The sequence below is a fragment of the Mastomys coucha genome, unplaced genomic scaffold, assembly GCF_008632895.1.
Source record: "Mastomys coucha isolate ucsf_1 unplaced genomic scaffold, UCSF_Mcou_1 pScaffold2, whole genome shotgun sequence".
NCBI classification, from domain to species: Eukaryota; Metazoa; Chordata; class Mammalia; order Rodentia; family Muridae; genus Mastomys; species Mastomys coucha.
This window is the reverse complement of record NW_022196902.1, coordinates 23,421,914-23,434,044: the sequence shown is the minus strand read 5'-3', so window position 1 is coordinate 23,434,044 and position 12,131 is coordinate 23,421,914. Positions and strand designations below refer to the sequence as shown.

At 40.7% G+C, this 12,131-nt stretch overlaps 1 protein-coding gene across 3 annotated transcripts in view; it reads left to right on the top strand.

Annotated features, from left to right (window-relative positions):
* The window catches only part of Ncoa7 (nuclear receptor coactivator 7), a 187,555-nt gene that overhangs the window by 133,578 nt on the left and 41,846 nt on the right, over window positions 1-12,131 (top strand). For 2 of the 3 annotated variants that reach the window (XM_031380712.1, XM_031380713.1), the window contains exons 8-10: window positions 206-390; window positions 2,134-3,164; window positions 4,068-4,236. In XM_031380712.1, coding sequence (XP_031236572.1) covers window positions 206-390; window positions 2,134-3,164; window positions 4,068-4,236 — 1,385 coding nt within the window. The remainder of the gene's footprint in view (window positions 1-205; window positions 391-2,133; window positions 3,165-4,067; window positions 4,237-12,131) is intronic. The other variant, XM_031380714.1, reaches the window with a different exon arrangement.

The window sequence follows — 12,131 nt, the reverse complement described above, 5'->3', positions numbered from 1 at the left end:
ACCAGGAGCTGTCACTGCTCCTGTGCCTCCCAGTGACCAGGAGTTGTCACTGCTCCTGTGCCTCCCAGCGACCAGCATTCTTTTCTAGCTTTCTTACCACGGATGTGATTGTCACACAGGAGACTGTGCTTACCTTGAAGGTTCTGTGATGGCTGAGGAATGCTTTCCTATCCCGAGTAATACCTTCTGTTCCTTCCTTCTACAGGGTGTGGTTGGGGGTGTCATGATTGTTACTCCTAACAACATCATGTTTGACCCTCATAAGTCCGATCCCTTAGTGATTGAAAACGGATGTGAAGAATACGGTCTCATCTGCCCCATGGAAGAGGTGGTCTCCATTGCCCTGTATAACGACATTTCCCACATGAAGATCAAAGATGCTTTGCCATCGTAAGGGCCGTTTCTTTGTTTTAGACCAGGGGCTAGAGGGAGCTTTAAATGGAATTTCAAAGGGAGGGCATTTGCAGAAGCCAGGGCATTGTAGAAGCAAGGGGCTAAGAAGGAAACCAAGAGATGGAGATTCTGTGTTGTGAAACTGAAAAATCGAAAAATGGGAAATAGAAATGATTAAGAAAACTTAGTAAAGTTCCCCAAATAGTAAAGGAAAAAATATCTACTTAAGATCTACCTGGAGTCAGTGTGGGGGGCTGGAGGAGATAGGGAGGGAGAATACCTGGAGTCAGTGTGGGGGGCTGGAGGAGATAGAGAGGGAGAATACCTGGAGTCAGTGTGGGGGGCTGGAAGAGATAGGGAGGGAGAATACCTGGAGTCAGTGTGTGTGTGGGGGGGCTGGAGGAGGTAGAGAAGGAGAAGGGGGAAGGGTGAGGGATATGGAGTGACTCAACAACTCTAGTCATCCTAACACTTGGGTTTGGGGTTTTGGGGTGGAGGTAGATATTTAATAGGTCCAGCTGCCACAGAAAGTAGGAAGGGAATAACTGTGAGGACTGTTGATTCCCTATTAGTTGCCAGACTAAATCTAGAAAAGTATTAATTAACAAGAGCCAGTTGCCACCATTATACACTTTGTCTCAACAGTGCCTGGCAGCTGCAAGCATACAGAACTTACGGTTAAATCAGTCTTGCTTGGGGAACTGGCAGCTTGGACTGGAGAAAAGGAAGGAGGATGGAGGAGTGGACAAGGTTAGGTAGGAGGCTAACAGGAATGCAGGTGACTGTGTCAAGGGGGTCATTCTCCATGGGAGTAGAGAAGTTAAAGAGCTTGGAGGTTTATGGAAGAAACTTTGACCTGTTAATCAGGGATGTGAAGAGTTCTTTAATCTGCTGTACACCTCAGTCTTTAGTCTGCCAAATGAAATTTCAAGTTGCAACATGAAAAGAATTATCTCAGTTATTTAGCTGTGTAATCAAAGCATCTTCAGCTGTTTTTGGATCGGTCAGCCCACTTCGTGTATTCACAGTTCTACAGGACAAACGCTCAGCCACCACTGTATTTACGCTCCTATGAATGCTTACTAAATGGAAGGGTGGGTTAAAGCTTTTAACCCATTTAGTAGAGTCTAGCACTTATATGGGTTTTCATTTCCTATTGGGAAAGGCCTGAGTTTTCCATGCAAATACTTTATAAAGTAACTCCAGGGAGGCACATATGTATATTTATATACATATGTATATATGTATATATATATATATAGTTTGAATATATACATATTCAAAGTCAGTTTATAGGGAACAAGTAAATGAGCAGAGATATTAAGGATCCTTTCAAGATTCTGCTGTTGATTTCTAATTTCTACCAATTTATAAAAAGGGAAACATTTGACTTAAGGAATTTTAGTCATTGATGCTAAATCTCTCCTTTGTGCTTTCCTTCATAAATATCAGAAACTTTATTTCGTATTGAAGAGTCTTTCAGGTAACATCTGTATACTCAGGATGCATCTGTGTGATCTACCAGAAGTTACAATTCGTGTGGCTCATTCATTTGTCAGTCCTTTTCGTTGAGTTATATTTTATTTCGCAATCCATCTTTTGGTTTCATTTTCTTATTTTGAGATCATTTTTAGCATAACTTTAAGTTGTAGTGTTTTTGTTGTTTTCTTTCTTTCCTCCACTTCATTTTTGCTCTTATTTTTAACATTCCATGTGCATCCACCATTTTTGCCCCTACAGTGACCTACCTCGGGATCTTTGTCCTCTGTACAGGCCTGGAGAATGGGAGGATCTGGCTTCAGAGAAGGATATCAATCCATTCAGTAAATTCAAGTCCATCAACAAGGAAAAACGACAGCAGAACGGGGAGAGGACCCTTGCTTTAGATGCCAAATCAGTGGGCTCTCCTGAGGAGTCAAGGCAACGCACTTGCAGATGTATGGAGCCCCCAGATGACTCTGAGTTGTGGAAATTAAAGAATCTGGAATCTCCCAGGGGAACAGCCAGTGAGTCTCCCTCAGTGACTCAGCTCAGCAAGGGACCAGGCAGCATGCGTGCTACCTTGGAACCTATAGCCAAAGAAAATTGTCTTTTAGGAGATGAGGACTTTGTTGACTTGGAAGAGCTTTCTTCTCAACCTGAGAGTGGAATGGACAAAGGAGACACCACGAAAGAGTATCTATCCTATGACCAAAAGAAGGATGTGCCACAAACAATCATGCCTGCACAGAAAGGGCAAGAGTGGGCAGCCCAGCATGGTCCAGGAACAGACAGTGGTACTGAACTGAAGAGGGCCCTAGATTTAGACTCCGGTGAGAAGCAAGATGGAGCACCAGAAGTTGACAAACCGTCTGGATCCCCAGAAAACTTGGGGGAGAGCACGCTGAGTATACACGAAGATCTAGAGAAAGTTAAACTCATTGAGCTTTACCTAAATAAAAACGAGGAAAAGTCACAGCTGCTGGAAAATGTGCACAAGTCAGAGCTAAGTGACCGCAAAAGTATTAAACCAGGGGGAGTAGACATCACACTTAGTAGCTCTCTTCCTCAAGCAGGTGATTCCCCACCTAAGGGCAACAAAGAGCCAGGTACACTCTGGGTAAAGGGGGGAGAAACTCTGCCCCTGAAACTAGAGGAAACTGTTATTAACAATAAAGAGGTTCTGGATTCTTTGGGATCATCTCTAGACAAGATCTGTCACAGTGCACAGATGGATAATAAATCCGAGATTCAGTTATGGCTATTAAAGAGAATTCAGGTACCGATTGAAGGTAAGATGTTTGGTTCGGTTTCAATTGGATTGTGTGTGTGTGTGTGTGTGTGTGTGTGTGTGTTCGTGTAGTATGTATGTTTGTATGTGTGCACGTTCCCATGTGTGTGGCTACATATATGCACATGGAAGCCCTGTGTCTTTGGTTATGGTCCACTTTATTTACTGAGGCAGACTGAGCATTAATGCTTGAGGTAAAAATTTATAAAACAATTTATAGAACTTGAACTAAATACAGATTTCTATTTCAGAAGTATTTAACTCTTTCAAACAATTTTCTTTTTTCTTACCTTGCCTGCCTAAATCTAAAGAAGTTGAAACTGTGTATTTGTGTATGAGAAAGAAGGGATGGCAGATAGCAGAGGAGGACAGAAGAGGGGAGGGGAGGGTAGACATAGGGAGGAGAAGAAAGGAGAGGACAGGGGAGGGGAGGACAGGGGAGGGGAGGGGAGGGGAGGGGAGGAAAGGAGAGTAGAGGAGAGGAGAGATCTCACTACATACCCTTGGTAGAACTTGTCCTGTACACTAGGGCCAACTGGTGACAACTCAGAGATCCCCCTGTCTCTGCCTCCCAAGTTCTGGGATTAAAGGTGTGTGCCACCATGCCCAGCCAAAAATGCTTTTGAGAGGTTTTAGTTCTAAACCAAATTGTGTTGTGATGTTACACTATTTGTCCCTGTGCTGGTTTTTATGCTCACTGTTAGTGTGTAGCAGGCCATGTGACATGTACTAACCTGAAACATGCAAGCGTGTTGTCCTTGTGTGCCAAAGGAAGTCTGATGGTTCATTCTGTCTAATACTATGCAGCTGAATCCTCCCACGCGCGTCCCTCTTTGTAAGCTGAAACGTTTTTAACTGTCACTGATGTTATCAGGGTTGAGAAATGCTTTCTCATGTGATTCAGATATACTTCCCTCAAAAGAAGAAAAGAGTAAGGCCCCACCCATGTTTCTGTGCATCAAAGTCGGAAAGCCAATGAGAAAGTCCTTTGCCAGTCACACCACGGCCATGGTCCAGCAGTACGGCAAGAGAAGAAAGCAGCCTGAGTACTGGTTTGCTGTTCCCCGGGAGAGGTGAGCAGAGCGGAGGCAGTGCCCGCTGCCCCAATTCTAGCTACCTGTGGATTGTCTATCTCTAAATAATTTATTTTATTCTTGAATAAGAGCTTTTGCTTAATTATGACATTTTTTTTAGCTTTTTGAAGGGTACATACTTGTTTTCTTCCATAAATGGTCATTTTGACACAACTGCAGGGTTGATTTTCAAAGGAAGATGCAAATAAACTCAAATATCTGAAATTGGACCTGCCCTTTGATGGGAATAAAGGAGCAAGCTAGGGCTGCCCAAGCTCTTGAAGTGTAGTAGAGAGACAGTATTGGTGGTTGTTTTAAAAGTGCTTACATGGGAGAGAACTGAAGATTCTAGGGCCTCTGAAGGGAGTGTTTGACTCGGCAGCAAGAAAACTATGATGTGTAGTCCCCAGCGTAGACAGCAGAGTTACATGGCTGTAAGGAGATTGAATGTTTGTATTTGTTGGGGGGCTCCTTATTTTTGAACTGGTAGTAATTATATATGTATTTATGAGTACAATATTTATACATGTGTGTAACAGTCAACAAAGATCAAATCTGGGCAACTAGCATATCCATCTCCATAAGCACTTAGCATTTCTTTTTTGAGGAAGGGTTCAGAAATCCTCCCTTGTACAGTTTTTGGATACAGAATATAGTTATAATCTCTCATTGACCCACTCCACTAAAGAACTTCAGGGCCGCCGGGCGGTGGTGGTGCACACCTTTAATCCCAGCGCTTGAGAGGCAGAGGTGGGCGAATCTCTGAGTTCGAGGCCAGCCTGGTCTACAGAGTGAGTTCCAGGACATTCAGGGCTACACAGAGAAACCCTGTCTCGAAAAACCTAAAAAAAAAAAAAGTTGCTCCTTTTATCTAACTGATCTTGTCATTACTAAGCTCTCATTGTTGCCCACACATGCCCACACAGGTGAGTATGAAGGCTGTCTTTCCTTGCCTGGTGTATTTCATGTAATCCTCTAGACTCATCCATGTTGCTACAGATAACAGGCCCGAGTTGACTTACGGCTTAGTAATATTCTTCTGTGCTTATACCACCACACATTCGTCCACCATGTGTCGTTGGACATGGCAGGTAGATTGATGCCACATTGTGATTGTTGACGAATCTACAGTCAGTGAATATGAGAATTCAGACAGAGCTTTGTTTCAGCATATTACCAAAGAAGAGATTTTATTGTTTTGGGGACAGATGATAATGGCATAGCAATCACTAGCAGTGTACTACAAATGATATGTTTATAGAATATAAAATAGGAGCTTTAAAAGAAAATTAAAAATAGTCTTTTAAGAAATTGATTTATTTTTATATGTGTGATGGAATAAAAAGGCTTAGAGAGAGTAAAGACTTACAAAGGACTTAATTTTAACTCTGAAATCCACATAGCTTTTCCTGACCAGTCACCAACATCATCATTTGGACAGGTGCTTAATTAATAAACAGGACTCACTGACCTTCTGTATCATGAATTCTAACTAAGCCAGATGAGACTCTGAGCAAGGCCACAGTTTCCAGATGATTACTGCCTATGGTGGTGACTCTCACCAGGAGATTCACCTCATTTTAATAAATTACAGTTTAATGTGAAAAGAATAGGATTTTAATGAATAAATTTCCTAATATTCCCCCTTTCTCTTAGGTACAAACTCACATTAATAAAGGCAATAAACATAGTTTGTTTTGTATTATGTGATGTACCCTCTAACCATGCATGCAACCCCCAGGACCTTATGGAAGCTTTGAGCTAGGACTCTTGGGAATGGGCATGTTCATTTCCTACTGTTACTTAAAAACGATTCATCAGAAGAAATGTTAATTTCTGAAGCTCTGTAATAAATTGTTCTCTCAGGAATAAAATATTGTAAATAGATTCATCTCTGTAAAGATTTGTCCCTTTCATGATTATTCCATAGGAAGAAATAGCACTGTATTTTTCAGCCACATTTGTGGGTTGTATAGACTTCATTTGGTGTGGGGAGAGGAGAACAAGAGATACTGAGAGATTGGCTAATTACACACACACACACACATATATATATATATATATATATATATATATATATATATATATATATGGTTTTTTTTTCTGAGAAAAAATGTATTATAGTATTTGGAAATTGAGTTTCTTTCAGAATGGAATTGCATATACCAAGAACTCTTGTAGAATAACTTAACAATCCCATGTGTAATTATTTTTCCTGTCATTCTTTAACTTGGAAGACACTTTTAATGCTGAAACAGTATTTTTCTTGGACCTCTTCCTCAAGTGGATTTGCAAGCTTCTTAATATAGGTCATTTGTTGAATTCCATCACACTGTATATTGATATAGGTCATGTGTTGAATTCAGTTGCACTGTGTATTGATATAGGTCATTTGTTGAATTCCATCACACTGTGTATTGATCATTTGTTGAATTCCATCACACTGTATATTGATATAGGTCATTTGTTGAATTCCATCACACTATATATAGGTCATTTGTTGAATTCTATCACACTGTATATTGACATGGCTTACTTGTCTTTGAGTAGCAAATAGGTTTTTCTTGAATTCATTATTAATTAACTAAATATTGTCTTGAGGACATGTTGCATTTGTTGTTATGATAGCTTTTGTGATAACTATTAGGGAATTTTCTCATAGCTATTCCCTTTTGTATTTCAGTGCATCATTGGCCCTAAATAAATTCACATTTTAGACTAAGAGAGGACAGATAGAGTGGCCCTATAATTATGTTCCACCAGGACTTCCAAGTGCCTAGTATGAAAAGTACATTTATTTTAATAACAATTTATAGAATTACTAAACTTAAGCTCATCTGAGGAACTTAATGAGGAGCTAAGGAGTGCCATGAGATGCCTTCTTATTCTGCTGATAGATTCTAGATTCCTTCAGTAGTCCTTTGCTGAGTGATGAATGGATGTTCATTTATTGGGGTGTCAGCTGTAGTGCTGGGTCAATCTAACAGATGCTGCCTGTCACATTGTCCTCTCATTTATCTTAGAGATGTGACATCATATTCTTCAAGATGTGTCACTTCGATTCATCCACTGCTCTAGTGCTCCTGGTTACAGGGAAATACTTTGAGGTTGACATAATGTATCACGTATATACATGAGGTTGACATATCAAGTATATACATGAGGTTGACATAACATATCAAGTATATACATCACTGTTCCTCCCTATTGTTCCTAGTGCTCCTTAAGTAGATGTTAGATTTTTTCCTTCTTTGTAATTATTACTAATAAATTAATGCTACTAAATCCACTACTTGTGCCTGTGCAGTGTGTTGTGACTCCCTTAATTCCAATAATAAAGGAATAGTTTGTAAGTAAGAAAACAGAGTCACACAACTCCCTGCATAGTCTCTGGTTATCTTTTTTTTTTTTTTTTTTTTTTTTTTTTTTTTGTATGACTGGTTGGTTTTGTTTTTGTTTTCTGTACCGATTCTTATTAAATCATAAGCTTTAGAAATTGGAGAATGCCACGGGCTGACCAGTCTGGGCCTCCCTCAACCCACGGGGGGAGCAGGGTCCTAATCAGGTAGACAAGGCGTTGGCGAAGAAATAACAGACACAGCACAAAGGAGTGCAGATTCTGAATGTAATTTGTACAAAGTAGAAATCAGGCTTATATGGTATACAGAGAACAGGGCAAACTACAGAAGTCACGTAGGCAGGAGATAGCTACACCAAGGTCAGTGAGAACAAGCTGCCAAGTGCAAGGCGGAGGAGCAGTGATGTCCTTCTTCTTGGGCTAGGTTGTTCTGGCAGCCCCAAGATAAACTGTCCCCAAGATAAACTCTCAGGGTCTGTCTGAGGCAAGCAGCTGAAGGTCGTATACTAGCATTCTTTGGCTGTAACATAGATAATTAGTGATGGGAGCCCTAAAACTTCTAACTTCTCACTGGCAGTAAAACAGGTTTTCTTTGTGTAGGACTGCTCTGATAGAAAGTACCCAACTGCTATCTCTAACTCGTGAGACACCCTGTCTGGTAAGACAGCTTCTTAGTAAAAATTCCAAGCTAATTACAGCTAGGAAATCTATTAGGATTATTGAAACACTGTGAAGGCCAGGAAATAATGCTCAAACTCAGTTGAGCTAATAACAAAATATTTCTTAGGGCACCTTTATGCCTGAATAAAGAAAGCACACAGATCTCTCCACAGATTATAGCAGAGATCAATCTGGAACACCTCTGAGTTAGGAGATGTCAGTGACTGACTACCTCAGGAGGCTGACTTCTTTTGAAGTGTACGCCTCAGTTCTGTGATCAGGTTTTTAGGCCTGTCCCAGACACAACTGAAGTAGGCAAGTTATGTGTAACAGGAGAATTTAATTAATTTAATATAAAACTGCCCAAACCATAATGGTCTTATTCCTTGGTAGAAGTTGTCAGTAGATCCAAGCTCTCCATGACTCCAGGAAGACTGGCAGCCCCTTCATATTCAGTCAGATAACACTGCTTGAAGAGCACTTGGACTCCCCAGTGGGTTAAATACACGACAGCCTTACCTGTCTCTGTCTCCAGTAGGTTAAATACACGACAGCCTTACCTGTCTCTGTCACCAGTGGGTTAAATACACGACAGACTTACCTGTCTCTGTCACCAGTGGGTTAAATACATGACAGCCTTACCTGTCTCTGTCTCTAGTGGGTTAAATACACAACAGCCTTACCTGTCTCTGTCACCAGTGGGTTAAATACATGACAGCCTTACCTGTCTCTGTCCCCAGTGGGTTAAATACACGACAGCCTTACCTGTCTCTGTCTCAAGTACATTTTGCAAAGTCAGCTACTTCTCTTGAGTAATCTGAGAATGGCGATGGTGTGTTTGGGATATTTGTGAAATTTCCATATTTCAGTTTATATACCTACAAGATCCCAGCATTCTTTGCCCTGACTCTTGGTCCTAATTTAACTATGAAGGCATAACTTCACTCTGTCAAAAATCTAGCTTAAATTGGGAATTCCTTATCTGAAATGTCTGTATCTTGATGTAATTCTAGTATCTGAATCATAGCAGATTATTATGACTGACATATCCTTTACAAAATGTTCCTGTGAAGCCGGGCAGTGGTGGCACACGCCTTTAATCCCAGCACTTGGGAGGCAGAGGCAGGCAGATTTCTGAGTTTGAGGCCAGCCTGGTCTATAGAGTGAGTTCCAGGACAGACAGGGCTACATAGAGAAACACTGTCTCAAAAACAAAACAAAACAAAAAAAATTAAAAAATTTAAAAAACCGAAATGTTCCTGTGAACATCCAAAAGAGGATGCCCACTCATAGCTCCACCAGTTCAACTATCCATTTACTCAAATCTGGATTAGAGAGCATGAAGGAGAGCATATGGGACACCCAGCAGTTACTCTCCCTGGCCATGCTAAGCACAATGGAGTAAGTGGTTCCTTGCGTGGTTAACTAATACAGCTGTTCCATAAGGCATTCTGCATTTTACCAATGGAGGACCTGGGATGCACTGAATTTTGACACCTTGTTCATATCTATTTAACTTTAAATCTTATTTCTGTCTTACAGCAGAGTATGCAGTCCAAATTATATTCATTACACTATTCATTTATGTTATTGAATTGTGGAAATGAGGTTTAGGAAAGGATATTTAACACTTGAAGTCATTTCATGGCTTTTGTCTTAGTGTTTTATTGCTTTGAAGAGACTATGACAACTCTTATAAAAGACAACGTTTAATTGGGGCTAGCTTTACAGTTTTAGAAGTTTAGCCCATTATCATCATGGCAGGAAACACGCAGGCAGACATGGTGCTGGAGAAAGAGCTGAGAGTTCTACATCTTGATATGCAGGGAGCAGGAAGTGAACTGAGACACACTTCCTCCAACAATGCCACACATTCTGATATTGCCACTCCCTAAGTGGACCTATGTGGGCTTTTATATTCAGATCATCATAGCTATTGAGGCTATATAGCATCTCCATGTGTCATCTCCCTGGACACTATTGTCTGGTCCGTATTTCTGCAAGTAATATGATGAGAAAGGATGTGGATTAGGGTGTCCCCTCCTTGGTACTCTTTAATTGAACTGAGGGAGTCTAATCTGAATATTGCATTAAAATAAAGAATGTGCCTAACATGTTCATGTTCTGATATTAGATTTTTTTTAAAAAGCAGTTACAATCTAGTTTTTAATCATTAGATCATTATTAGGATGAACTTTGTTGATAATTTAAGCAGGCTTCTATCTTCCGTAGCAAACCTGACAATATCTAAGTGTATGACTGAATTACTCTCACCTCATACCTAAAGTACAATTTGCTATTCTGTGTTTTCCTTTAAAATGTATCCTGTACCTCAGAGCTATGATAACCTGAATAACTATTTTGATCTTATTATATTGCCCTTATAAATCATAAACTTCAGGATTAAAGTTGAGACCTCTTGTTTAAAAGCCCTCTGCAGACTGGCTTTTCTTTCTAGATTTTTCTGAGTTAACTTGAATGTATAGATTTACCACTTTCTGAATCTGGCCAGAACAAGGGTGGGGCCTCTTTAGACTGCTTTTGGTATTTTTTTGTTTGGTTTTGGGTTTGGTGTTTGGTGATTTTGCTGGTTGGTTGGGTTTTGTTTTTGCAAGAGGTCAGGTAGGAGTATCCCTTTATGTCCTGGCTTGCATTGAACACTGAATTGATTATTTTCTTATTCTTTGAAAATTTCATACATGTATACAATGTATCATGGTCATATCTACCCTTATTCTCTTCCTCCACCTCTTCCCAGGAACCCCCCTCTCCACCCCATCACATCTACCCCCAATTTCTGTCTTGTTTTAAAATTACTAATTTAGTTAATCCAATCGAGTTCAGTTATTTCGGGTCATATGTGAATGGGTATGAAGTTACTCACAGGGTAAAAGGAACCTCCAGTGTTCACATCCCCAAAGAAAAGTGATTTTTTTTCCCTTCTCTAGCATCCATTAACTACCAATAGATCCTCAGCCAGAAGTAGGCCTCAGGAGCCTCCATGCTGGGACTTGGCTTAATGGTAAGCTGGTAACCGCAGGGACTGTGAATTTGTGTGTCCATCAGCCATACCCTGTCTAGAGGACAGAATTTCTCAGTGCTCTTCTTCATCCTTAGCTCTCCTGTTATTTCCACCCTCTCTCCTGTGATGTTCCCCAAACCCTAAAGGTAGAAGGTAGTTAGCAGTTGATAGAGATAACCCATTTATGCCTGAGCACTCATGGTTGCTTCTTCTTAGAATTCCAAACAGGAATGAGTCTCTGCCTTAACTCCTCCCAACCTACTCCATCAGAAGCATCTCTAACCGAGGTTGTGAATAACACAAACCTATGCCTATGAACATAAATATTTAGAAGGTGGTTTGCTTATGTGACCACTTAGGAGTATAACATCAATAGGTTCTCTTCTGGGGCCTATGGCTTCCCTTGCAGTGAGTTTGACCTTGTTTACAGTGTGCGATATGAGTTATCTCCTATGGAACAGGCCCCAAGTCTAATCAACAAAGTGGTTAGTTACACCCATAAACAGTTTTGTCGTTCTTGCACCAGTGGGCACCCCTTGCCTCGTGGGAACACGCAAGGTTCAGCTCTGGGGAACTCCCAGCAGCCAGCACCTTCTGGCAGCTGCAAAGCTAGCCATCTGAGGGAGAGAGAACAATCCTAGTCACTTCAAAATGGTTTACTTTCTTTAAATTGTAACCAAAGTGTGTGGTGGCGTCAACACTAGGATTTTACCACTTGATTAATTAGTGTTTGTCACCTTGACAGAAAGCTGGACATACCTGAAATGCAAGGCTCTAACTGAGGAACTCCCTCCACCAAATTGACCTGTCTCCACATGTCTGTAGGACATTTTCTAAATTTCTTTTTTTTTTTTT